A 27,917-nucleotide genomic window follows, 5' to 3' on the forward strand; every position below is an offset into this window, starting at 1 on the left:
AATGTTGGTCAGAAATTAAGAGAGACTTAGACAGTTGGACAAAATTGAAACTTTCTTTGTTAGGCCGAATTGCTGCTATTAAGATGAATGTATTGCCAAAAATGTTGTTTTTGTTCCAAACACTACAGATTGTGGACAAGACGGAGTGCTTCTGGAAGTGGCAGAGAGACATCTCTAAATTCGTCTGGCAGGGCAAAAAGCCCAGAATTAAGTTTAAGATATTAACTGATGCGAAAGAAAGAGGGGGCTTTGCCCTGCCAGACCTAAAGTTGTACTATGAGGCCGCAGCTTTCTGCTGGCTAAAAGACTGGCTACTTCTCGAAGACACTGACGTACTGGATCTGGAAGGTTTTAACAATGCTTTCGGTTGGCATGCATACTTATGGTATGACAAGGTTAAGATCAATAAGGCCTTTAAGAACCATATTGTTAGAAAAGCAGTGTTTAATGTCTGGACAAAATATAAAGACTTATTGGAAAACAAAACTCCAAGGTGGCTATCACCTCTGGAAGCTAAGGCCCGAAAAAGACCCAATATGGAGACCAAATGGCCAAAATATTGGGAAATATTAGAAAAAGATGGAGACAATTGGAAATTGCAGAGTTTGGAGAAAATGAAAGATAAAGTGCGAGACTGGTTACACTACGCTCAGATTAAAGAAGTTTTTAAAAATGACAAAAAGTTAGGGTTCCAGGTGGAGAAATCGAAATTGGAAACTGAACTGTTAGAACCTAAGACTAAGGTACTTTCAAGAATGTATAACTTGCTGTTAAAATGGAATACACAAGATGAAATGGTTAAATCGGCTATGATAAAGTGGGCACAGGACATTGGGTATAATATCATGTTTGAGGACTGGGAAAGGTTGTGGACCACTGGGTTGAACTTCACTGCATGTAATGCTCTGAAGGAAAATGTAATGAAAATGATATATAGATGGTACATGACCCCAGTTAAACTTGCCAAGATATACCATTTGTCTGATAACAAATGCTGGAAATGTAAAGGAAATGAAGGAACATTCTTTCACCTCTGGTGGACCTGCCCTAAAGTGAAGGCCTTTTGGGAAATGATATATAATGAGCTGAAAAAGGTATTTAAGTATACCTTCCCTAAGAAACCAGAGGCCTTCCTTCTGGGTATTGTCGGCCAGAGGGTGATAAAGAAGGACAGAACTTTTTTCCTGTATGCAACAACGGCAGCAAGGATACTCATCGCTAAGCATTGGAAAACTCAAGATCTACCCACACTGGAAGAATGGCAGATGCAACTGATAGACTATATGGAACTGGCTGAGATGACCGGCAGAATCCAAGACCTGGGAGAGGAGAGACTGGAAGAAGAAGACTGTTGAAGAAGACTGGAAGAAATTTAAGATTTACTTACAAAAATACTGTAATTTGGTTGAATGTTAAGAAGGATGCTAGATCATAAACAACTGTGCACCACTAAATTAGATGGAATCAGGATGATAAATGAGATCGAGGGAAATATAAACTTTTTGGAGAATTATTGGATTATATTTAAATGAACGGGACATAAGAATGTAAACAAGATGATAAATTGCTGGTAAAAATTTATAACGATGTAAGTGGGAGCGGGAGACGTGAGGGAGTCCAAAGAAGCCTTGAAACTATGTTATGATACATGTTATATTGTTTATTATTTTTGCACTTGTATTTGAAAACCTTAATAAACATTTTTTTAAAAAAATATTTTTTTTGTGAGAGAATTCAATATCAGCAACTAGAAAGGGAAGTTTTACAATCTGAAGTCCCACAACCTTCAAAGTAATTAGCTGATAAAAAGATTGTCTGCTATTATTTATTTTTTTTGCAAGGATTCATTTATCCGTTTATATGTGAATAGTTCTGTGTGTAAAATATTAACCCTCATTTATGAATTCAAAAAAGGAGCTCCTCCTGGTCCTCTGTATCTATTCTGTACTTTGTGTACAGAGATTGAAATGATTTCACCTGTGCATCATGGTTCCACAGCATTAAAACAAAGAGTAAACTATTTTCCAAGCCCTCAGTAGGATGTGACTTATATCTAGCATTCCAACATTCCATGGCCAGTTAGGACATACATTCTCAAGAGTCCAGAAAGTTGCCAACAGCTTTATTTCTATTCATGAGTCATAAGCTCACTTTGGACCATTAAATAGCTTCTCCTTTAGAACATGATTTGCTTTGGGAATTATTACACCCAAATGAGAAAACAAATGTAAATTCCTCCAGTACAGGATCCTTACAAAGAGGATCTAGAAGCAACCCTGTATTATGCGGGTGAGGGTTCCCCCCTCCCATTACCCTCCAGCCTACTGCAGGTGCCAAAAGCAAACCAAATAAAGTACAGTACCCTTTGGATTTTGTTGCCACATAAGCAGTGCTGCCGTCCAGGCAGGACTTTGGGACAGAAGTGCAGGGTCCCACTCAGAATGAGGAGCAGGGTCCCTAAATGCAGCTGGGGCTGGTTTAACACAGTTTGTAACACACACCGCTATCTAAAGAGGACACCACACCACAGGATCATTAAATCCTGATGCTAAAGTTAGCTAACTGGACATACGCAACATGCAAATTTGTAGGTCATGCTCCTGTCGGGAGCTTCCAGAGGCCGTGATGTGGCTACCCGCCATTGGAAACAGTATACTAGGTGAGAAGGGCCTTCCTGCGATCCTCCAAGCAGGGCAACCTTTACATACATACTTAACCCAGAAATCATTACCAGCCCTTGGTTTTATGGCCACAATTACCTTCTTAACCCTCTGAAACAAAAAGTAAAGGTTTTTCCTTTTAGATAAGCATACTGTCCACCATTCCGAAGACATTTGTGGATTGTTTTGGGGTTTTTTACTCATAGGAAAATCCCTTTCGTTTCTATGGCACCTGCTCCCAGGTTAAGTGGGCTGCAGTCTAGGAGTCCGTGTGCCAACTTGATCAAAATATTGGGGGGGGGGAGTAAGCCCCGCCCATCACAAAATCGATAACAATTCAGGGTGCACATGTAACCATTTGAATGGCAATGCCTATCAACTTTTTTGCGGGGAGGACCTCAAATATTTTATTGGGGGGAGGAGGTGAAGACACCTCAGCCCTTAGGAGTTAGGACTCCTAGGCTAGGAGTGCTTCTTGCTGTGCCCACTTACCTGGGAACAAGTGCCAACGGAACTCAGGGGGGTCTTACTCCCGAGTAGACATGCCTGAGCTTCAGGGAGGGATGACATGGCTTCCTTTCCCTAGACTTTTAAGGTTGTGTGGGGTCTGGGCGGGAGGGGGGGGGGGAGAGAGAGAAAGCGGGGCCGGGATGGAAAGCTCTAGAAACCCGAAGGGAGGCAGGCAGGGCAAGGCAAGGCAGGCTGCCCGGTCTGCAGCAATGACGGGCGACGACGTCTCCCTTACCTGCCACCGGCGCAGCGGCCGCCACAACAAGGCAAGAGAAGTTGAGCAGCAGCGAGGGAAACTCCGCGCGCATGGAGGGCGGCGAGGCGGGAAGTAAACGCGGGAAGAACAAGGAGGAGGAGGAGGAGGAGGAGGAGGAGGGGGAGAAGCAGCAGCCGCCGGGGCTGAAGGCACCGTCTCCCCCTCAGCTACGCCGCCCGCCTACGGCCCGGCGAAATGTCAGGCCCAGCCGCCTCTCGGAGAGGCATGACGGGAAATTCCTGGCCACCGGCTGCCCAGGCAACTCCAAATATGAGCATAAGAGAGCGCGAGCTGTGGAGAAGCCGGCCGAGGGGGGATAAATAGGGGCTGTGGTTATCCTGAGGCACCTCGGGGTGGGCTTCACTCCGCCCCCCCCCCACCCTCCCGGGGAGGCGAACTCCTGACTCCCCTCAAAATCAAGTCCTCGGGTGATGATGGGTCCCTATGGCTCTGCTTCCAGCTGGAATTTGGCCGTGTGCCTTTTCAGAGCTCTGCTGCAAGCACGGCGTTTTATTTGATTGGCTTTTTTTCCCCTCCCCTCCTCCAGCCAGGTTCTCCCAAGTCCAAAACAAGTAAGACAGGCTTGCAGAGAGATCTGTAAAGAAAGCAATCCGCATCCCCACGCTCCTAGGATCGCAGCCTAAAAGACAGATGCAAAAGAAGGAGCGGGGGCGTGGAAGCAAACTCAGGCACTAGCTACATCAACCTTTCCATTTGCATTTCTTCAGCATCTACTATGAGGCATAAGCTGGGTAGGTCAGACTACTTTTTTTAAATGTGAGTGCTCTTCATAGAGCTATTTAGAAAAAGACCAGAACATGATAAAAGTGTAATACAGATAAGCATCCCACCCATACCCAGGATGGAAAGAAGTCATCAGAACTCTTGCTTTGTTAGGTCCAAGTAAGTAATTGGGGGGGGGGTAGTTTTTGTTTTTTGTTTTTTAAAGCAAGCTTGAAGCCTACAAAATCCATGGCAGAGCTGCGTAGTGGTGCACCAAAAAGATCAGAATTCAGTATTTCTCAAACTTGGATCACCAGCCGTTAAGACTACAACACCCATCATCCATAGCCAGCAGGACCCGTGGACAGGCATGATGGGACTTGTAGTCCAACAGCTGGGGACCCAAGTCTAAGGTTGGTCGGTATTTACTATTGGTTGGTATTTACTACACTGACTGGCAGGGTTTTAGACATGGGTCTCTGCCAGCACTACCTGGAGATGTTGGGGATTGAATGCGGGACCTTTTGCACACAAAAGGATGTGCCCTACACAGCCCCACCCACTTTGCGGGATAATTCCTAAGTTTCAAGAAGGCACAATAAAAAGGTTTTTAAGGGCAGAACTGGATTTGTCTGCAGCTTATTAAAATAGGAACTTCCAGCTTCCTTCAGGGACATGAGCTTCTAGAGAGTCTACTCCCTCAGATACTGAAATGACTTAAAACAGAAGCATCAACCTAAACAAATGCATTGTTTCGCCTCTCATAAAACCTGGTGGAAGAAATAAAGAAGTACTACTTTAAAATATTTCACAAAGACACATAAATCAAAGGGCTCACTGCTGTTCAGCTTTGGCGCATTTGGCAGAGTGAATCATAAGGCTAGAAAAAGCTCACATTAAAAACACTGCTTTTAAAAGAAAAGACCACCACAAAGAGACACTGGGCGCATGAACTCTCAGCAGCAGTACACCAAGGTCTCTGAATGGCAGTAGGCATGTACTATGTTTTCCAGGTTCACCCAACAGAGTTTTCATAAAGGCAACTGATAAAAGCAGGAAGTTTGGGGTCTTTATAGAGTATTGAAGAATCTTTAAAATAATTAATGCCTTTTGTGGTGTTCCTATACTTTCTCCATTTTGTTTCTTGTAAACAAGGAGTTGAGCATCTTCTAAAGTTGTCTTTTCCACTCACTATACAAAGGAGGTTTAAATGAATGGCTGGAACCAAACAGGTTCTCTTGCAATTGCATTTTTGTATATAGTAGTTATCTCACCACCTTCTATAAGCACACATATTTATGGAATTCTAATGGCAAGCCACATAATGTACCAATGGTATCTAACTTGGAGTTGGTGTCAAACTAAGGCTCTCCATTTTTCAGTACTTTTAGCAGAAACTGGCAGCATGAAAAACACTGTTTATGTGGAATGTGGCATAGTATGGCTCTTTGTGCTGCAGTCTATATTGAACCCTCTTCCATGCCTTCTTCCACCCCCAAAAAAGAAGTATACAAGAGCTGTCATAAGCCCCAGAATGTCACAAAAACTGACACGTGTGTAAAAAGCCCTAATAAATCTTTAATTAGTTTAGTTTTGCTTTTGTGTTTTTACAGGACAAATTACAAATTACAAACATCTGATTTTTCTCAAATGTCCAAGGTATTATACACATTCCCATCTGTCTTGCAGGGAGGAATATTGGTCAACATTTTAAAGGTAAAATAAGCTGCATAATAGTACAGATTACTATAATAAATGTACAGTGTGTTTACAAATAGTTTAGAAGCAAGAACGATGCGACTGCATCAAAAGGCAACCTTTTAAACTGCCACAACTAAATTTTACATTCACACTTGCAACAGGTCACAAGATGGTTACTCAGCTCAATAAATCACTATGATGCACAAATACAGCAAAATCTGATTATATACATATAATACATATACATATATATTGTACATATTTGTATATGTATATAGTAAATCTCATGAAAAATTTACCAGACTTGACAAAAATCTACTCGCTGGTCAAAAATATGTACTTGTTCTTGGTGAGTAGAATTTTGCATGGCTGATTATATTACATATACTTGTTCATTAGCATCCAGGACATAGACCAAGTTTTTTTCAAAGATAAGAAACCGTCCATCATTATTAAACATGTTGCCCACAAAAAAGCACAAAGGTAAGGCACAATAGGATTTTCTGTTACAGAAGTGTGCATCATGTTCACTTAACCATAAGAAAACGTGCATTTGTGCAAGTTCATGCTGCAGATCCATATCTACAATAGAAACTGGGCTTTAATAAATGTATTTTAAACTGGCTGGTTTCCCATCTCTTCACTTATGCAATATCCAGGTGGATTGACAAATTATGCTGCTTCAACAGGAATTACTGAATCCAATTATTTGATATTTTCAACTAAAGGTCAACATTTTTGTAGTTTTAGGTGTAAACAATGCACACATTTAATATTGAACATAAATTCTTGCTGTAAGTGTTCTGCACTTCTAAGCTCTAACAATCAAAATTTTTGTTTCCAAAAATATGTGCATCTGTTTAATTTCACACATGCCTAGATAGCAAAACCATATAGGAAAGTATATTCCCCAGTGGTCAATTTTGTCAGAGCTTCTCCTTGTAATAAATAACAGCTTTTCACAAAGTGTTTAAGTACCTGCCAATTGTGTCTTTATTGCTCACATAATTTTGAATCCATTATCACAGTTACAATATCAGACCATTCACACAAAAATCATAACCATATATTTTAATATAAAACCTATAAAAGATATTTAACTTGTATCTAATACTTCAAGGTGTTTGGCCTTTATGTAATGGTACAGCCAAAACATAGAAAACATTAGGTTATGAATAAAATAGGAAGCTTATTCACTGCTTTAATGCAGACATCCTCACAAAACAAGATTACTTTTGCTGCCTCCGCCACCAGCATCTACATTTATATACAAAACCAGTAAACCTGTATTCAGTTTGTTTTCTCTCAGCAATTACCAAGACATAATTCCTTTCTCATCCTTAGGCTGACACAGATGAAGCTTTTACAGCAACAGAAGCCAAAAACCAGACAGAAACTAACACTTCTACTTACTTGCCATCAGAAACTGTAGGTGGTTGTGTTACAAAATACCCACAAGATTATTTCACAGGAACTATGGAAATACAGTACATCTCCATGCTTTTAGACTGTTATCAAACACTTGTTGGTGCAAAAATACAGCCACATCTGAGAATGTTTAATAAATTCAACATCTGTCATGCAAAACTTAATGTGTTTGTTTGCTTGAGCTCCAAAACACTTCATAGAGCAATTGTTCAGTATTACTGCCTCATTGCTCAGAAATCCTGAAAAATGAGACCTCTGGAACTTTGATTAATGAAAATGTTACATACAAAAAGTACTAAAAGTGGAAGACGGGACCAGACAGGAATTTTTCCTGCTGCAAGTCAACAGTTCTGGTAGCAGTAAGATGTCTCAGGAGTTTCCCTGAGAGTTAGTTGTGCCTGTTCGGAGACGAAGATGTGACATTGAGTTCATGCGTGTATTTGATGGCTTCAATGGAGCATTGCAAGTAATAGCCTGGGGAAAACGATGATGATATCGATCTAGCCGTAAATATTTTACAGTTACCAGTTTCCCTATAGTAAAGAAAGTTCAGAATGTTAAGATTTTGAACTTTTAAAGCATTATTCTACACACAGATTTGCGCATATAACTGAGATGAATACTTTGACATGCAATACTTTTATCTAGAAGCTAGTCACTCTTGCTGTTGAGACTGATGTATAGCCAATTACCAACCTGCTAAATTAATTGTAAATCAGAACAACTTACCATCAAACCAAGATCCATGTAATGCTTTAAAAGCCTTTCCAGCATATTCTGGAGATAAACATTTGACATATACACAACCCTGAGGAGAGAAATAAAGCTTTGATTTGTATCAAATAGAGAAACTGAGTATACTAACTATCGACTTTAAATCATTTTTTTTACCTCACGTGAATTTTTGTCTACTGCTATGTGGACAATTCCCTCATTATCACTGCATTTTTCCAAGATCGCTTCTTGAATTGCCAAATGCCAATGGTCACCTATTTCCCTAAAACACACACACATAAAATAAAACTTGCACATCATTATTAGTATTTTGATTTTTGTTAAAAAAAACCACAATACAAACTTATTAGGAAACACAGTAATAAACATTTTCTCTAGATCGAGATGGTTCACCTGTGGACATTTAAGGGTTGTTGGAGTCCCATTCCTACAAACACTAGCAAGCATCACATAAGTGGTTAGGGGTTATGGGAATTATTGTCCAACAAGGATCAAAATATTCCCCACTCCTGGTTTAGCAATCCATGCAAATATGGCCTATAGGTCTACAAGTACTGACTTCCTTGGAACAGAACTTCTCTGAAATGAATATGCATTAAAAATATAAAGTTATGAATAGTGGAAGAGTCAGTGTAAAGTGCTGGTTCTCAACAAAGAGAAAGCCCTAGTGGCTTGGGTCATCACATGAAGTTAAAAATGAAAACAGTATTCAGGCAATTTGTTCTTATGTCTCCCTCTCCAGCTGCCCAGTGTCATTACACCAGCTGAGACAGTAATAATGAATTTGTATTCCTTTTGCATCTGTACTGTCAAGACAAAACATAAACTCAATGTTTTCTATTCACAGTGAATTTAAAAATTACTTACATGACAGGATCAAACATATTGCGAATTTTTAGGCATGGTGTCAAACTATTTGGTGGTGAATTTCTTCTATCTAAATGGAACGCTGCCAAGGGAAAAAAAGTTCAATCAGCAAATAGGATTTGATTCTAGTCCACTTATTTCAAATATTAATCAGTTTCCTGTAGATTACACAAGTTATAAAAGCATACATGTGTGTGCACTATGTGTTGGGTCAACCACTAGCTTTCATGGTAGGAATCTGATAAACTAACTTTTAGAGCACACTGAGACAAGCAGATTTCAAAAGCCAAGGAACAGCCCTGAGGGGTAAGAGTGCACTTTTTATAACTGTACAAGACGCTAGTGTTAAAAAGAACGTACATAGCTATAGATGGTGCATGAAGCAATGATAAAAAAGTTCTATTTAAAGCACGATTTTCTGACTACAATTAAGTTGTATTAAACTTAGTTTAAAATGGTAACAGACCTCAGCTAGCGTAAATGCAGACTGAAGGGACGTATAAATAAACAGTTACATACCTTGCCCTTGCCATACTTTAGATGGTATAACTAATATTTTATCACATGGTGCAGATGGCTGTATCCATCTCCACACCAGGAAGTCAGCACCACCTAGTCTTCGTGTTTCTGTGCGAACTCTAGATTCATTAGCAGCAAGGAAATCAACAGATCTGTTCCATACTTTTTTCATTTTTTTCCTATATTTAAAAACAAACCCAAAAAAAGTTTTCAAAAGTTACGAAAGCAAAGTTACTTATCATTGTGGTAAGTGCTGTACTTCTCCCACTGAAGGCAAAACAGAACATGCATCAGTATAAACTGACTATAATGTAACTATAATGTAACTTGTACATGCCTGTTTTGAGGTGGAATCAAGGAATCTCGTACATGTGGAATAGGCATATATGGCTGCAAGTCTTTGTTTTCCTGGCATGCTTCGTTGTGGCTTCTTAAAACATCTGAAATAATTGCACCAAGTTAACAACACTGTAAAATCTGAACTGGAATCAATCACATTTACAAATGATAGTATTTAAAGAAAAAATGTTTCAAGATACTGCCCCTCTTACATTTAAGAAATATATCAGAAGACAGCATAATAAGCTATTCAAAGATCTTCCAGCATGAAATATTCTCCATTTTCCATCCTTGAATAGCATTTAATTTCTCAATACAGTACACAAAACTGAAAATGACGCAGATTCCCTTGACAGGGTCATCTGGCGAGACGCTGACTTCATTCACATGTAATGCTAGACTATGGATTAGCATTATGAACACAAGCCCTCTACTCCATTTCATAGAGAAAATCAGAAGCTATCACTTCTATTTTTAACTAATAGCATTTTACCAGGATTTCTGAACCCAGGCAAATGGTACTTAGTCTTAACTATGGTATAATGAAAAAGCTAACTTCAACCCTGCTTTTTAATGGAGTTGGCCTGCTTCAGGGAACTGGGTGCTGAGATTCCTGCATTACAGGGGGTTAGACTAGCTGACTTTAACGGTCCCTTCCAACTCTACAAATTTGATGATTCTATTATTCTATTCCCCACACCATAGTTAAGCTAACCACTGCTTAGGGTTCAGAAGTAAAATTTAACTGCAGTTTACCGAAAATGAAAGCAAGAGTTTCTCATCTGCTTGCAGCTGAACTGGAGAAAGGAGAATGAGAGGGAGTTTACCGCTCACATTCATTAGTATTGTGTTTGAGTCCAGCCACTGCCAAATTTAGCTAAAACTTACCTATAATTTTTACAACCATATCATACATCTGTCTGGTCTCTTCCTCTTCCTTAGACCATCGGTATTTCATATACCTTAAGACTCCCCAAGCCATTCCTATACCTGTGCCAAATAGAAAGATTTTCTTAGCTGAATAATCCAAATTTTATAAAAAATCACTGGCTGTCATTATGCAGTAGATATATTTTACACAAAACTAACATTTTAAAGGTATTTAAGGAGGAACATCATTCATCTACTACTTCCATCTACTCCTTAGTATCTTTTATGAAGAATATATTTACCCGGGGCAGGTAACCTGTGGCATTCCAGTTGTTGTTGGACTAGAACTCCCATCATCCTCAGTACTGTCAATTACCAGGGACAATGGAAGCTGCAATCCAGCAACGTCTGGAGGTTCCCCACCTCTGCATTATACCAAATGTTGATGAATAATTTTTACTGAACTATGGGAGCAGTAACAATTTTTTATACAAGGTGAGAATGCCTGTAGAGTTTTCAGTGCTTCTTTCTTGAGAAAGGGACAGACTTTGCTAAGATCTCATTGTAAGTGAAGAGAAGATAAAGACTGTTTCTTGCACTACAGAATTTTGATGTTGCCAACAACATGTCCTGCCTACACAATTTTTTTAGAAAGTGGTTGCCTATTTTCTCTTCTTTCTCATAGACTAATCTATCATGAAGTAGATTACAAAATCTTAAGCACTTGTCTGGTAACATTATTCTCACAGTTTCCCTAGAGATATACAAGTATTAAAATAAACTGACAGGGGGAAAACTCACCCAAAAGCAGAATTAACGATTTACATGTTACAGTAATAACTGCACGGCGAAAACGACATGTAAAAGACATCTGTGGCCTAGTTGATACCAGGTATTTTACATTAGTTGTATTGGTTATGGAATCCTCATCAGAGCTGTTGTCAACAAACCTATTTAAAAAGAGATATTATGACAGCTGTGGCTTAGACATGAATGAGTCACAAATGCACATCTGCCTCCTTTCTTCTGTGGTTTCCCCTCCATTACTTGTTTTATACTAACTATACATTGTTGTAACAACCAAATCAGACACCTATGCTTATCATTCATTCCCACCTTCAGCCAATCAGAAACCTCATATTATTCTGGTTTGGAGGGCAAGTGCACCAATTTTTGAGGGGAGGCAGGGAGCAGTATGGATCCTGCGTTTGTTCATAATACCCAACCATTATTTAAAAGGTTGCCTGAACTAAGCTTCTGTGTGAAAGCAGACTACAAAATAAAATGACTTACTTTATGCCAACATCTTCTCCACTATTTAGAATCCATTGCAGGGATTCATTAGATACACCTTCGTATTCTGGACCTAAACTCTAAAGAGAAACAAAGAAAACAAAGCAAAAGGTTCAACGGCAGGAGTTGTTGCAAGAGAAATTCCAAAATAAATGCTACAAAAATGTGACAATATCATCCAAAGCATTTTAATATAATAAAAAGGACCACCACCACATTTTTATATATAAATTCTTCCGCAACCATCAATTCCTTCCTCAACATCTGGAACATGCAAAGCCAACCACATTTTATTCAGCTTGGTTTATCAATATTAAATTCTGTGGTTTATAGTCGGAACTTGTCTATCAAATGCAGGAAAATTAAATGAAGTATTTGCTTGCACCACCCTTTCAAACCCCAGCAATAGCATTCAATACACTGTGACAATTTTACCAGGCCGCTGTCTGATGCAGCTGGAGATGCAGCCATGCCCTCACTTGGCCTGGCCTCTTCACTTTTGAACAATTTTTTTACATTTGTCAAGTGACCAGACTTTGACTCTAAATGTGCTTCCTCCACACCCCTTCCATTCCCTTGCCATACTAATAGGATCAAAAGCCATTCTGCCTATTTTGATTCTGTGTTCAGCATTGAGTAATATTTAAATGCTAATAATAGCTGTGCAATAAAATGCAACCATATTTCCTGGCTTTTTTTACCAAATCAACTACATCAATGAATCAACACGGTAATCACAAATGGCAGCAGCCATGTGCATTTCACAAAGAGGAACAGAAAAACTAATAGCAGAATAAAATGCAGTAAACAGATGATTTTACATTGTAGTGCGAGGATACAAAGCTATAAAATGTATAGACTGGTAACAGGCTAGCCTCCAGATATCTTTTACAAATATATGCATTTTAAAAGTAATACTATTGCTCTGCTAATTTCTGAGAAGTTTGATTTTTTTGTTATAATTTTTTTTTTTTGGTGGATGCAAAATACTGTTTAAAAAAACCATTCCTTTGCCCCTTTGAACACTTATTTGTGCCTGGTTACAACCAATGCTCTTCCAATCTGCTACTATTCAATCAGGTCATTTGCACTGGGATGTGCTGCTTGCAAATCTACATGTACAAACTACTGAAAGTATTGCAGTGCATTAGAATGTCAATGCGTTTACCCATTTTTAATCTTCAAAGTATTAAATCCATTTTCAAGCATGTTAGAACACACAAATGCCATCCTCTGTATTTGAATTGTTCAATGGAAATTAGTTCTACTACTTTTGTAAAAAGAATTGCACCCTGCTCTATACTTCTGTCCTAGTTTAATTGCTTACTTCCCATTCCATGAATGCAAATCAATATTGCCCCTTTCCTGTGAAAAGTGAGACTATAATGTAAGGCTTTTTAAAGTCGTATATTTATTGTTTAATTAACTGTGTTTATGCTGTTTTTCTGCCCCAGAACCCAATGCAGTTTACAACTTTAAAACACTAAAACACATGAACAGTATAAAATATAGAGCTACAGAGACCTCCCAGGCCAACTGACAGTATCTTCAGAGTTGGTGGCACAAGCTCCCTGGCCTTAGCTTCCTTATTTCTGCATTCCCTCAAAACACACAGGTCTTAAAATAGCCCCAGACTGCATATTATACACCAACCAACAGTGATACAGTGCATATTTCAACGGAAAAATGTATTGTATCACCACTGTAGGGCCAAAGAGAATTTAGCTTAGAACTATTATTGTTGCTAGTAAATGTCTAATAAGGCAACACAGGACTGAGATGTTGCTATGCTATTGAAATAAGCTGATAATCAACAATGCAAATCCCTGTACTCAGAGTAGAAGAATTTACTTAATAAGTAGCTATGCAGGAATTTAGACAAAAAAATCTGGCAGAACCAGTTTTTATGAAGTTAATTAACTGGGGGGGGGGGGGAGTATCTACGGTTGTCAGTCTCTCTCTACCACATCAACATTCCTCCCGGGCTATTGAATACAACAGGTAAATATTTATATAACAAACTGCAGAAAATGACATTCACATACTTATGTATAAGCAACAAAATTCAACACTTATGTTTCTACTAGCAATATTGCCATGTTCATGCGGATCAGCTTAGGCCCAAAGCCTTCATATTGTCCAGAGCTAGAGAAAGTCAAACTATCATGCTTCTCAACTGAAAAAAATTCTCCTTTCTAGAAGATTGGCAAACTCCCAAAGGACTTCCCTCATGACACAGGTACACACAGATGAGCAAAAGGAACAAGCAGTATAAGAAGAAATAAGACAGAAGAATCTTCCCCACAACATACCTACTCCAAATTTAAAATCTGTGAGCTCCATGCTACTCTTTGCTCATGTCTACTCTCCGGTAGCCTGTAAAACCTTGTATTCAAGTGTCGTACCTTCAGAATTCTCTCCCCAGAACAGCAGGGCATGGTGCTTAAGTTTTTTGCCTAATCAGCGGCAACTGAGTAGAGTGCACTTCCTTCCTTGGTGGCATACAATATTAAGTAAAAATTTAGAGGTGTCAGCTGATCCACAGTACTTCACCCCAAAGCAGAGAAACAACAGTCTAATGAGAAATGTATGGAAACCCTCATCAGGTAATGAAGAGAAACCATTGTGCTTAGGCCTTGATCCCTCTATTCTAAAGACCAAAACACTCAAGGTTTGGCTCCATGGCTCTCAATTGAAAACACACATAGCATGTAAACACTTCAATTTGATGCTTATGGTCTCCTACAATCCTCCAAGTGAGGATTTCTCCCATTCTTAGAGAGCTTTCTGATCAACAGTGGAGCAGGTAAGGACAGCTAAATGTATTTTAAATATATAGGTTATAATGAGTAATTTGACCAACAAGAACAGAATCCTGCTTTTTTTAAAAAACAACAACCAAAAACCTACATTTTCCCACTCAATATTTTTTTGCTATTAAATCACACATGCTAAGAAACCTACCACTGAAGCTTCTGTTTTGCTGACAAAACAAAACAAAAATAAGAGGAATAACATTCATACCAAGTTAATTGCAATATTTAAAATGATGAGCATTTACTTACTTTTAAATATGTATCTGCCTCCTGGAGAGAAAGACCTTTCTTGATAGAGTTGCCACATTCATGATCTCCTAGTACAATGAAAAGTATTTTTATGTATTTCTCACAGTTATGTGACTAAATAAACTTTGGATAGATTAATACTAACTTCGGATACATGAGGGAAAATGTTGTAAGTTATTTTTTATATTGCTTTGATAGAAAAGTATCCTATAAGATAAATAGTATATAAATCTCTAGATGACTCTACTAACAGTTGACAGTACAATCTTATACATGTATACACAGAAGTAGAGTCCTTTTTCTTCGCTGGAGCTTATTCTCAAAATTAACTTAAGTGTCAAATTCTATTCAGGTATGGAATAAAGTCTAATAATCTTTAAGTTTAATGATATTGTGCACTTTAACCATTACAGTATATACACTTTTAAAATTTATCAGACTTAAAATAGGTTTTCTGTACAGTTCCTACTGACACACATATTGCAAAGGTACTCTCTTAAATATTTTCAATCTTGTATTTTTAAGCTGTTGTAAAGGCTCTCCCCTGGACCTCATGGTGAAAGACAGGTAAGAAACTAAATACCACTACGCTGACTTTTATTTACTAACTTTATTTCTGACAAAAAAATCAAAACCAAATGCAAGATAGATTTAACTGAAGTAGTCTCTCATAGCTAATCTTCTACCATTTGAAGACCTTGGGGGACTGATGCAAATAATCCAAAATTTTGCTAATCTAAAGACTCCTCCTTTCTGTTCTTTGCCTCCTAAGTCACTTATGTGTTCCAGTTAGAGCCCGACACAAAACTGGAAAACTGCTCATTTTTATATTTCCAAAAACAAGGGTAACATCCATTCCTGCTTTTTAGCCCCAACAGTAATGAATGCAACCTGCAATCTGTCTTGGACCTTGGGGAACTCCTGTATTCCAGCTCAGGATTGCTATAAACTGCAGACTTCAGAAAATACACCACTCCCTGCTTTTTCTTGCCTCCCCCAAACCTCACTTACTCCACCCTGCCCTGTCAAATTTTGTTTTAATGTCTGCCTGATGAAGAGTTCTGGACAGCTTGAAAGTTGGCTCACTCTTTCATATTGTTTTAGCTGGTCCCAATAAACGTACTTACCTTTAACATTTTCCCCTAATGGGCTAACACAGCTTTTTCTATGTTTTTTTCTGAGGGAATTAGTTACCCTGCTGATTAATGCAATATTTAAGTTCTTGTTTTAAAATCTCTCTTGTTTTATAAGCATATTTCAACAGTCAAGACAAGGTATTTTACCATAATATCTGTGATATTAGCACTGATTCAATACAAGAATTATTGTATCAATACGAATGAAATAATTATTCTTATTCCTGCAATCACAAAGCACCTTCACAATTTGCTTATTGCTATAAATCTTTACACATGCATTCTTTTGAAATCCAACAGTTTAATATTGGCTTTAAATGCTCACCTGCTATTTGTGCCAGCTTATCATGTAGTTTATATAAGCTGTTCATAAGAATTGTTTCATTTACCTAGAAATTGAATAAGCCAGTTAAGAAGTGTTATAATAAAGTCTGAAATAATGGAAATAGCATATATCCTAGATAGGATTACACAGAGATGTTACAATTTCCCAAAACATTTTTGAAGCGGTGGGAGCAAAATTGTCCCCCCCCCCCATTTTGGGAAAAATGAAAATATATCGAATAGATACATTCTTATCAAACAAAACTTACTTTTCTGCTTTAATATAAAATGTGGTATGTTGCTATGTTGCTATTTATATCCCGCCTTTCAGCCAAAAAGGCTTCCAAGGTGTCTCAAGAATAAGCAGATAAATACAATAACAGAAATACAAAATTATAGAAATACAAAAAATATAAAGATACATTTTTGTATGTAACATGTTGCTATATGACACATGGCTTCATTTTCTACAAGCAAAGCGGTGAGTATGCTAAATATGACATACTTGCGAAATTCATAGAGCAATCCTATATAAGTTTACAAAATGGTAAGCATGCTAAATACTACAGAGTTGCAAATGGTTGCATCCTGTGCTATCTAAGCACATTATCTTATTTTTTCCTACTTCTGAGATGCACAAACTAAGAAAGCTGTAGGAAACAAAAGCAATGTATGTTCTTCATGAAGATGGCAGCATGTCCTAGGAGCAGAAATGCATCTTTGATCCAAGCATTGTATATTTCTACATTGTTATAGATAGAAATTATCAGTTTCTAAAGCTTCAGAATGCCTTTAATAGAAATTTTCACACTAGACATTCCAAATGAATAAAATTTCACTCATTCCAAAAGAGAAACTGTTTCACAGGAGTGTGTGTTCTCTTCAAAATTGGGAGATAAATATATTTTTGCCCCCTGGGCTTTCGCTTCTTTAGTGCCACAGACTTTAAAGTATACCATCCTAAATTCTGAGAAACATCACTCAACAGCAAGGAAACCCAGGGGCTGGGAGAGGCACAATGCTCTAATTAAAAGGAACGAACAATTTACTTTCCCATCTCTCTCTCTCTCTCTCTCTCTCTCTCTCTCTCTCTCTCTCTCTCTCTGTCAGCTGCCACTATTCCAATACTGGCTCAAAGAAGAGTGTAGTTATATGAAATGCTGTGTTACGTTTGGATGGTAGTTTGTCATATAGGGACTGATCTACCTTGCCAAAAATTGTGAGGCTACTGCATACTGAAAGCAAAGCAATACAAGGAACTGAGTGCCCTCACTTCTAGGTGAGTGGTTGGAAATGATAAGGCCATCGGAGTAAATGGTTTCAGAACCTAATGTGCTTAAGCTAGCAAAACAGGATTTCCCCTAATTCAACTATTTTTTTCTGCAGTGTAGGGTTTGTGTACAAGTCATTCAAACACAGCCTTATAATCAAGAGGCCTACAAACTGGATTTCTCAGAGTCGGCAACAATTCTTAGGACACAAATTCTTAGTAAAATGGAGATCTAGCTTGCAGACACAAAACTCTTGCATTAAGATTATCCAAGATTTAAGGTCGTCAATAACCTATTTAATCAAAATTATCAGGACATGATACAGCTCAAAGACAAGGCCTCAACATAGATACTAAGAACATACTCACGTTTCTATTAACCATCCCAGTGAGAAGATTTTTATCTATTAAAGGGGAAAAAAGAAATTTACTTAATACCATTTCAATACCAATATCTTAAATGTTGCAAAAATTAAAACCACTAAGTTAAATGCAGCTTACATTATTATACATATTACAAAGGAATCCAGTAATTACAATGTGACAACTAGCACAATATCATGCCAGTCATAATATTTTGTGTATTACAGTGTTCCTACACCTAGAAGCAAGTGGGGAAGTTGTCCACCTGACTTGCTTGGCTAGCATAGCATGTCACTGCTGAAAGCATAAACGTGCTCCTAAACAGCAGAATTTGAGCAGGCTATCAACAATTTACTAGATTTTAGTTGGATACAGAGTGGCTGTTCCACAAATGGAAACAGTTATTCTGCTTATGGAAGGCACAGAGATTCAGCAGAGACTTCCTAAGGAGGGCAAGAAGACAATATTCACAGATGCCCACTTCCTCAATGCTACCCATCATGCTACCTTCAAAGGATTCCCCAACCTGCCAGAGGAGATTCTTAGGAGGCGCAGGGGGCTGCAGGAAGAGGGGGAATTGGCAAAAAAGGTCTCACCACCACCCCCTTCTACAGCAGAGCTCTACTAAGCACAATTCAGCAGCCAGACCAATTTGTTTGGTACCCTCAAACAGCAATTGAAGACTTAAGTATTGCCAAAAGAAATAGAACAGTTGTTCCTGACTACACTGATATTGCTCATAAAGCATTTACATTTGAGAAGAAAGAAGAAAAACTTGTCCAACGTTATGTTTAGGTGTACACATAAGATATTTTAAGCATGTCAGGGAATAGTTTCAGGGTCAGACCAGGACCAATGAGACCTAGGTTAGAATCCCCAATGAGCCATGAAATTCACTGAGATGGTTGTTCTCCTCAGCATAACCTACTGCATAAGGATGTTGTGAGGATAATATAGCAGGTGAAGAAATTGTGTATATGAGATTCAGCTGCTGCAAAATGCTGCAACCAGCATTCAGAATTCGCCATGCACTTTTTGCACCTGGCTATTGGCCACTTGCAAGCAAGTGAAGATGTCCGGACTCCAAGATGGCGCCTGATGTCTCCACTATCTGGAGGTGCATTCCTGGAAATCCTTAAATCCTACCTGTTTTCACACACTAACAACACATCCTTTAAAATTTTATCTGCACAATTAGAATGAATTTCAAGGAACCAAAAAGTCATATTGAAAAATACGACTTATCTGGCCCCAAAATGGCAACGAGACATTCCAGTTTGGTGACTGTAACCCTGGCTTAAGGAGCCATTTGGTGCCTATCTTATATATCTGAGTTTCTAACACTGGCTACAACCAGGTTACGGTCTGAAACCAGTTTGAGAGAGCATTTGACACCCCCCCCCAATTAAGTTCACCAGCTAGCAGTTAATTTCAGGCACAATTCCAACTATTGGTATGGCCAACTGTTCTCTGACCACGCTGTGGAAAAGCCTGTCCAGCTTTTAAGTAGAGCTGGACAGAAATCCCTACCACCACCACCACCGTTGTTGAATTTTTCTTCCCATCCTGGGACTAGGGGAGCTTTCAGGGGTATGCCTTCCTTTTATTAGAGTGGAAGCCTGCAGGTAGGGAATGGATTGTTTTGATTTCTTGTCAGCCACTCTAGGAGCCTTTTTGACTGAAGAGTGGGGTACAAATGCTATACAGTGGTACCTCGGGTTAAGTACTTAATTCGTTCCGGAGGTCCGTTCTTAACCTGAAACTGTTCTTAACCTGACCAAAATTATAGCCAAAAATATGGAAAAAACAATGATGGAAGTATTGCAACAACAAAAGGGTATTGAAATTGCTAAAAAGGTGAAATATTTGGGAATATGGTTAACTCCAAAAAATATTGATCTGTTCCAAAACAACTACGTCCCGGTGTGGAATGGAATTAAGAAGGACCTGGGGGTATGGAGAAGACTAAAACTATCCCTCTGGGGTAGAATCTCAATGATCAAGATGTCAGTGCTACCAAAGATGTTATTTCTATTCCAGATGATACCAATATTAAAAGGCGCGGCGATCTTTAAAGAATGGCAAAGGATGATCTCAAGATATGTCTGGCAGGGCAAAAAGCCGAGAATCAAATATAAATTATTAACAGATGCAAAAGAAAGAGGAGGCTTTGCCCTGCCAGATTTGAAGTTATATTATGAAGCATCATGTCTTTGCTGGTTAAAAGAATGGATTAAACTTAAAAATACAAAGCTCCTGGATTTGGAAGGATTTGATAACAGATTTGGATGGCACGCGCACCTTTGGAAAGAAAAGAAAAAGGGTTATAAATCATTTGAAAATCATGTCTTCCGGAGATCGTTATTGGAAGTTTGGGACAGATACAAAAATATATTAGAAATGGGGGTCCCACATTGTTATCCCCATTAGAGGTTATAGGTGTCAAAAAAATTAGTATGAGAAGTGACTGGATTACCTATGGAGATTTGGTGGTGAAGGAAGGGGGGAAGTGGAGATTAAAACCATACAAACAAGTAAAAGAACATGTTTATGATTGGTTGCACTACTATCAAATAAGTGAAATGTTTAAAAAGGATGTGAAAGAAAAAGGGTACAAAGAAAAAGACTCAAAATTTCAAACAGAAATTGTCAATAATGATTGTAAGATAATTTCCAAAATGTATAAAATTCTGTTGGAATGGCATGCAATGGATGAGGAAGTAAAAGTGGTCATGATTCAATGGGCCAAAGATTTAGGTTATAACATAGAAATGGATGATTGGCAAAGAATATGGAATGAAAACCTGAAGTTTACAGCATGTGTCACATTGAAAGAAAATGTTATGAAGATGGTATATAGGTGGTATATGACACCAGTAAAATTAGCAAAAATGTACAAAACTTGTAACAAATGTCGGAGATGTAAGGAGAAAGAAGGTACATTCATGCATATGTGGTGGGATTGTAAGAAAGTAAGGGGGTTCTGGGAGATGATATATAATGAACTAAAGAAAATGCTAAAATATAGCTTTGTTAAGAAACCAGAAACCTTTCTGCTGGGAATAACAAGAATGGACATAAATAGGAGAGACTGTAAACTTTTTCAGTATGCAATCACCGCAGCAAGAACACTGTTGGCCCAAAAATGGAAACAAGAAGAAGTACCGACTTTGGAAGAATGGAGGACAAAATTAACAGACTATGCAGAACTGGATAAATTAACTGGGAAAATCAGATTCCAAAAGGATCACAGGTTTTTTGAGGACTGGGGAAAATTTACGGAGTATTTGAAAACTGTATGTGAGGACTGTACAACGCTAGTGTGCTTTAAAGAAGCTTTGTGAAAATACAAGGAATATTGTTAGAAAGCAAATAAGGACAGAAATATAGTATTTAATGGCAATATTAAAATTAAGGAATGTGAAGATAGGATTTGAACTACGAATGATTGTCAGAGAAGTTGAGGGAGGTCCAATAAGCTAAAATATGTGATGTGTAAATGGATATGATTGGAGTTTTTCATGGAAAAATTTTTAATAAAAAAAATTATAAAAAAGAAGAAGAAACTGTTCTTAACCTGAAGCACCACTTTAGTTAATGGGGCCTCCTGCTGCTGCCACGCTGCTGGAGCATGATTTCTGTTCTCATCCTGAAGCAAAGTTCTTAACGCGAGGTACTATTTCTGGGTTAGCGGAGTCTGTAACCTGAAGCGTATGTAACCCGAGGTACCACTGTAAATAAATAAATATACACCCACTCAACCAGCGGAACCAGCACTGTTACAGGTGCACATAATACCCGTTCCGCATTTGTAAGAACTTGATCTTTTATAGTGTCAGCACCTACACTATGGATATCTGGCAGATGCCATGTGCATTTACTGTACTCTTTTCAGTGCCCGCTGGAAACATTTGCTTGCCCAGATACTTAGAAAGTTGGTGCAAGTTTTAATATGCTTTATTATCTTAACTTTTGAAAGTCTTAAATTGTTGTTAGTTCTTCTTATTGATAATCCTACTGGTTTAACTTTGTGAACCACTTTGAGGGTGTGTGTGTTTTTTACAACCAAGCAGTGCATAAATTTTATGAAATAAAACAACAATAATAATTGGGGGGAACAAAGCTTATTTGACTTTGAGGTGAGTGAGGGAAGCAGTTAGTCAACTTGCAGTTACAAGGTAGTTTCCTTTTAAAAGAAAAAGTTTATGCCTGGGGCAGCCATTTTTTTTTTCCTGTACCAAGTCCCTGAAAACAAGATTACATCACATAGCTTCCTGCTCAAGAACATTCCAGCCCTATTTTGAAAGTCTACAGTGGCAGTCAGGTTTCTAACCACTTACAGAAACTTTTACCTTTAATAAACCTTTTAAATCAAGCAACAGAAAGTTGCTTGGAGGATCATATACGTTGTACCTCAATGTAGCTTTTGTTTAGAATCACAGGGCTGCTGCCAAGATCACTAGTCCCATGTCACAGAGGAGCATGTTGCTATATGCAGCGTAAAGTCCACTTTACGTACCAACAACAACATTTCCACACTCTGTAGGCAAATGCAGCAGAGTAGGTAGGGGTGGCCTACTTGTGACTCTCCATATGTTGTTGGATTCCAATTCCTATTAGTGCCTGTCAGAAATGCCAGGGACTGTGGGAGCTGTAGGGCAAGTATCTGTCTTGACTGGGTCTCACCCCTATTCCATCCAGCTTAGCACTGTCCCCGGTTACTAACATTAGCTCTCCAGGATTTCAGATATGGCCTTTCCCAGTCACACCTGGAGACACCAAGGATTGAACTTGGGGAATTCTGCGTACAAAAGCATGTGCAGCACCCAGGAGCTACACCTCCTCCCCAACTTTGTTGGGTGCACCTCAGTTTCAGAAACACAATAAACATTCTTGCCCACCTGAAAAAGTATGCAGTTTTGATACAAATTTCAGTTTTCAAGATCCACTTGTTCAGAAGCTGCTGAACAAAACCTCCAACTATTCAATTTCACACACCCCAAAACCCCCCTAAGCTTACAGTTATTACACACATTTAGAAATAGGGGACAAGACACATTTGTCGGTTCTCCTCACCTGAGCCTTGCTAGAATTATACACATTCCAACTCTTTAAATGACATTTTGCTTCATTAGACATGCTTAGAAACATGTCTAAACTTCCTCTCCTTGGTTTGGAGTGTCATGGGACTGGGGCAGCTTTGAATACTTCAGCTCCAAGCTGCTTCATGGGAGGCTCCAGACATGTCCCTCTTTTGGCCCTACAGATGCTGGAGCTCTGACATTAGTTCAAGCAGGGCACTGAAGCCAGCAGCAAAGATAGAGGCTCACATGAGATGCCCCTGTCCAGATCGCTGCCTTCAGTATCAATCAGTATTGTATGGCCCATGATACACTCTCTCAGAGACCGCAAGATTACATCCACAGAAAACTTCAGAAGCAAATATAAATTGCAATTAGCATACATATAGCATATTAATAAGGAAAGGGCCAAGATGACTCAATATGCAGTACCCACTTGCCAAAACCACCAGGTGAATGTGTGTGCACACAATCTGGAGGCTTGAGATTCAAAAGCCAAGCATATCACCAAACCACTAGGAATATAGCTTGAGGCACAAGAACTCTGGGGAAATATTATGATTTGGCACCAATTTCTCTCTCTTTTTCCTCGCTGCTATTTCTCGCTGCTATTTCCAAGCATTTCAAGTCTTGGGTGCTGCTTCACATGTTATCTACATGATATATGAAGCAACACAAAAACCAGGCCGATAAAAACAGTAGCATGTACTTTTTGACTTTTGAACCTCATCATACAGCAGCACAATTTCAGAATTCTGATAACATATTACTTATCTACCTAGTTTTTATAATCCATCAAGGGTTTTTTTGTCCAAACAGTACTTCAGGCAGGCAATTATGAATTAATAAAAATGAACACATACAACTAAGCTAGAAGGATTCAAAGGTATGCAAGAAGCACTTTGCCTGATTAAATAAACCAAGGAAGACTGCAGCTTCCAAGTATTAAATAGTCTTTTATCCATGTTTTCCTAGTAAAAAGGTTTTCATAAATCACAAAACTACCATTGGGGGAACCACCATATTCTGTTTTTCCATCTTTACCAGCAGGACAACACTGGCCTGGTTCATACATCATACACTACACCACACCACACCACACCACACCACACCAAACCATGGCTCAGTCCAAATGTGAGTGTGCAAGTTTCCAGAGAAGAGCATGACCTCCCCAGTGGTTCTGGCTGCTGTGTTACACTAAGCCATAGCTTGATTCAGCATGTTGTCTGAACCCAGGCTCACAGTTTAGCTCTTCCAAACAAACAATGAGCCACAAACCATGGGACAAATTTGGGTTACATCTAATGGTTAGTATGGAGACAGTTAAACCACAAACCCAGGACCACATGCTAAGTCAAGTGCTGACTTAGCATAGCAGCAGAGTGACTAGGGAGGAGTAAGGTAGGCACAAATCTGTCTCCTGGGACCTGTGTGTTTATGCTAAGCTATGGTTTGGCTTAGGGTGACATGAAAACCAGGTCACCATGAAAGTGCCAAGAGTAAACCAACAAAAACACAGCATTAAGATGGAAAAATCTTCTAAATCTAGCCTTGTGGCTTTGTCAATGAACCGCAAGTTACAGGAAATCATTTAAAGGTGCTGATTTGCTTAGCAAAAGGTGCATGTATGCCAGATTTTCAGGGGGCCTTTAAGCTCCCCTTTTTTCTGCACAGCATAGTAAATCCAAGGTGTTTATGCCTTAAACAAGACAATCATCTTGTTAAAACCACTTTAAACTAATTATTTTTTCCTGCTCAAGATCTCCCACTACCCTATCCCCCCTCAGCTGAACTCAAACACCTGCTTTTTCCTCCCACTGTTCCTTCCAACTGTCAGAACCCAATGTAAGTAAGCCAACTTTGAGTCGCTGACAATTAGTTGTTGTTTTTTTCAGAATCCTAAGAGTAAATCCTAAATTTAAATTTAGAATTTAAATTAAATTTAAACAGGTGTCACTCACATGTTATAAATACCTACATAATAAGATTTCCATGTAGGAATTAACATACAACATGTGCATCAGAATGAATTTACCCTATGCAACTCATTCATTTTTAAACAGAAGCATCTCCTGTGTCTGAATTTTGTCATGTGTGGGGTGCTTTCTACAGAATAAAAATTAGTTGGTTGAGTATCTGAGTTTCAAACATCATTTACAACTGATTCACCCCACGAGCACTACAGCTACAAATCACAAGCTTAGAATAAGATTCCCATTTTTAAATCTAAGAGGCATAGCAGTAATTATTCTGTACTGAGAAGAAGAAAAAAGATAGTAAAGTGCACCAACTCCTGGCCAATGACCCCAATCCATCTTTAAGGACATATCCTTAAACGTTTGAGACGTTCTAACAAAATTAATGGCAAGAAGTTAAGAGGAAACAAAATCTACATAAAGGCTATTGGATTAAGGAACAGAGAGGTCTCTGTGGTTTGCCCAAAAGCTGTTTCTCGTTCCACTCCATAAGCAAAAACATCCACAAGTCTACAGAAGCAGTTGTTAGGGTTGACAGAAAACAAAGCAGCAACTCAAGCTTCTGGGTTCCTTATGTGACATACTTCACACATTTATTTACGTCATTAAGTGGAGCAAAGGGCTTCTGCCCAGTTTCCCAATACTTACTGTCAATTCCCACATCCTCAGTTATTCCCGAACCTCTCATTCTTAGGTACGTGAGCCCCAATATCAGAAAGAACAAGCATGCAGCAGTTAAAAGGAACATAGATAGGTAATGGGCACTGAAGCCTCCTGTGGTGGATACTTCTTCTCTCTTGAACTGCTGCAGAAGATCCTCCTCGGGCTCCGAAACCTTCTGCTTGTAGGTGTTTTTCGGATAAGTATGATTTGAACCTGTGTGGTTGGAGTGATTGATTCTAGTGGACGAGGAAGTGGTAGCACCTGGAGAGAGGCTGGTGGTAGCAGTATATATCCTGGGTTCCACATTGTAGCCACCAGTGAGGATATGATTGTTGGCTGGTTTCCTGTCGCCGCCCAAGGAATCAGTCATTTTGCTACTACTGTCCAAGCCGCTGAGCAGCGGCGGAAGAAACAGCTGCTGGTGGGCTTTCCTCGCAGAGCCGCCACCGCGGTACCTGGGCAGGAGCGGCGGACTGGAATCCAGATACCGGCCCCTTTTTGCCAGGTCGACTTCCTCCTCTTCCTCCTCCTCGTCTTCCTCTCGACTTCTCCCCCTGTCACTGCTCCTGCCAGCAGCAACCACCCTAACATTCAATGCACGGCCACCACCAGCACCCTGGCCAGTCTCCATCAAGCCCCCTGCTGCACCTGCCTGGCCCGAGAACGGCGAGGCAGGTCTGTTAAGGCTCCTTCGGGCCAGGTAGTGGCGGGCAAGCGCCTCCTCTCTCAGCACCTGCTGCTTGGCCCCCGTCGCAACCGCAGCCGCCGCCTCTTCCTCCTCCGAGTCCGAGTACTTGTCCCTCCTGCTGGAGAGGAACCGGCTCCCGTTCACGGCGCGGTTCTTGCAGCGCTCCTGCTGCTGCTGCGGCTGCTGCTCCTCCTGGGGCTCGTCCTCGGCAGCGGCGGCTGCTTCCTCCTCGTCGTCCTCCTCCCCGTCGTCGTCGTCGTCCTCTCCGCCGCCCGGAATCTGCTCCCGAGCTCCAGCCGCCCGCCTGGCCGTCGCCCCCCACCAGGCATGGGGCTTCCTCCGAAGAGGCGGCGCCGCCGCGCTGCTGGGGAGGCAGCCAGTGCCCGCCGCCGCCGCAGGCCTCGCGTCCCTCCGGGAGGCTGAGCCCCGCTCCCGCCGGCTGCCCGCGGCGCCAGCCGGGCCCCGGGGACCGGCCTCCGCATCCGACTCGTCAGAGCTGAAGCCCAGCAGCACTTTGCCGCCGCCGCGGGCCCGGACGCCGCCGCCTCCTGCCGCCCCCGACAGGGAGGAGGAGGAGAGGTCGGCGCTGGCCAGCCGAGACGCCAAACCGCCGCCGCCGCCTGCCCCGGGGTTATTGTTGTTACTGTTCCGGGTCTTGCTGGCGGCGGCGGCGGCGGCGGCGGTGGCTCGGGCCCCGCCAGCTCGCTCTTCCTCGCGGAGCTTCTTGAGCTTCTTCAGGTAGACGGGCCGTGTGCTCTCGGTGACGGGCCCCGGCGAGAAGCCGAGTCGCCTCAGCTCGGAGAAAAGCTCCTCGTCGGTAAGCTGCGCGGCGGCGGCGGCAGCCGCCATTTTCCTCCCTCAACAGCCGCCGCGGCCGCTTCCTACCCACGCGCCGAAGCTCCGGTCCCCGCCCAAGGGGCTGCGGTCTTATAGGTTCCTCTGACGAGAGTTCCGGTTCGCCGATGGAAGCCCTTCCATGTGCGGGGTAAAAAGGAGAGTTAAGCGCTGCACACACGCGCGCTCTGCTCATAGCTTCGAAAAAAAGGGGAAAGCAGACCCAACCTCCAAGGGCGACTTTTTTATTCCTGACAGGATTCGCACCTTGGCTTGGACGGAAATTCAAGAGATGGGGTGGGTTTCACTCGCTGAGTTTCTGTGCCGCACCTGGTTTTTTAGAGAACCTTTCGGGTGTGGCCGTTTTCTGCGCGCACACACACACCCAAAGTAGGAAATGGTCTTTATATGATGGAATCAGATTCTGCGTTTACTTTCTGTGGCACAGCCAGAAGTTTAACAGTTTACAGCGCACCTCCGTTTATTATCCACACCTGTGGAATTTCTGCCTGCTGACAACTTTGAAAGGCACGAGGCTTCCCAGTGGAAGCCCTGCGGACTTCAGCCAGTTTCACCCTCGTATAAAACCATTGCTTCAAGTATCAAACATGGATCC

The 27,917-nt window shown here is 40.4% G+C and overlaps 2 protein-coding genes across 4 annotated transcripts in view; both read right to left on the bottom strand.

Annotated features, from left to right (window-relative positions):
- Positions 1–3,632, bottom strand: part of MSRB3 (methionine sulfoxide reductase B3) — a 65,478-nt gene extending 61,846 nt beyond the window's left edge. Inside the window, exon 1 of one of the 3 annotated variants that reach the window (XM_081878122.1) lies at positions 3,406–3,632. In XM_081878122.1, coding sequence (XP_081734248.1) covers positions 3,406–3,478 — 73 coding nt within the window. In that variant the 5' untranslated portion in view covers positions 3,479–3,632. The remainder of the gene's footprint in view (positions 1–3,405) is intronic. The other 2 variants (XM_081878123.1, XM_081878120.1) reach the window with 2 other exon arrangements.
- Positions 3,633–5,707: 2,075 nt separating this feature from the next.
- LEMD3 (LEM domain containing 3) lies at positions 5,708–27,391 on the bottom strand. The gene is made up of 13 exons (XM_081877883.1): positions 25,765–27,391; positions 18,066–18,100; positions 16,428–16,491; positions 14,967–15,034; positions 11,902–11,981; positions 11,410–11,558; positions 10,627–10,728; positions 9,737–9,839; positions 9,400–9,578; positions 8,881–8,962; positions 8,170–8,275; positions 8,008–8,086; positions 5,708–7,811 (listed from the first exon to the last, which is right to left on the bottom strand). Exons 1-13 carry the CDS (start codon positions 27,314–27,316, stop codon positions 7,648–7,650), a joined length of 2,763 nt encoding a protein of 920 aa, XP_081734009.1. The 5' UTR covers positions 27,317–27,391; the 3' UTR covers positions 5,708–7,647.
- Between the last annotated feature and the right edge of the window lie 526 nt (positions 27,392–27,917).

Source organism: Podarcis erhardii, assembly GCF_964252035.2.
Source record: "Podarcis erhardii genome assembly, chromosome: 10".
Taxonomy (NCBI): domain Eukaryota; kingdom Metazoa; phylum Chordata; class Lepidosauria; order Squamata; family Lacertidae; genus Podarcis; species Podarcis erhardii.

Excerpts from the sequence above, each read along its gene's own strand:
- LEMD3 (XM_081877883.1), bottom strand. The coding sequence starts at position 27,316 with ATGGCGGCTGCCGCCGCCGCCGCGCAGCTTACCGACGAGGAGCTTTTC. Across the intron at positions 9,840-10,626 it reads TATGGTTGTAAAAATTATAG|ATGTTTTAAGAAGCCACAAC; the intron begins GTAAGTTTTAGC and ends CAATTATTTCAG. Across the intron at positions 8,087-8,169 it reads TAGACAAAAATTCACGTGAG|GGTTGTGTATATGTCAAATG; the intron begins GTAAAAAAAATG and ends TTCTCTCCTCAG.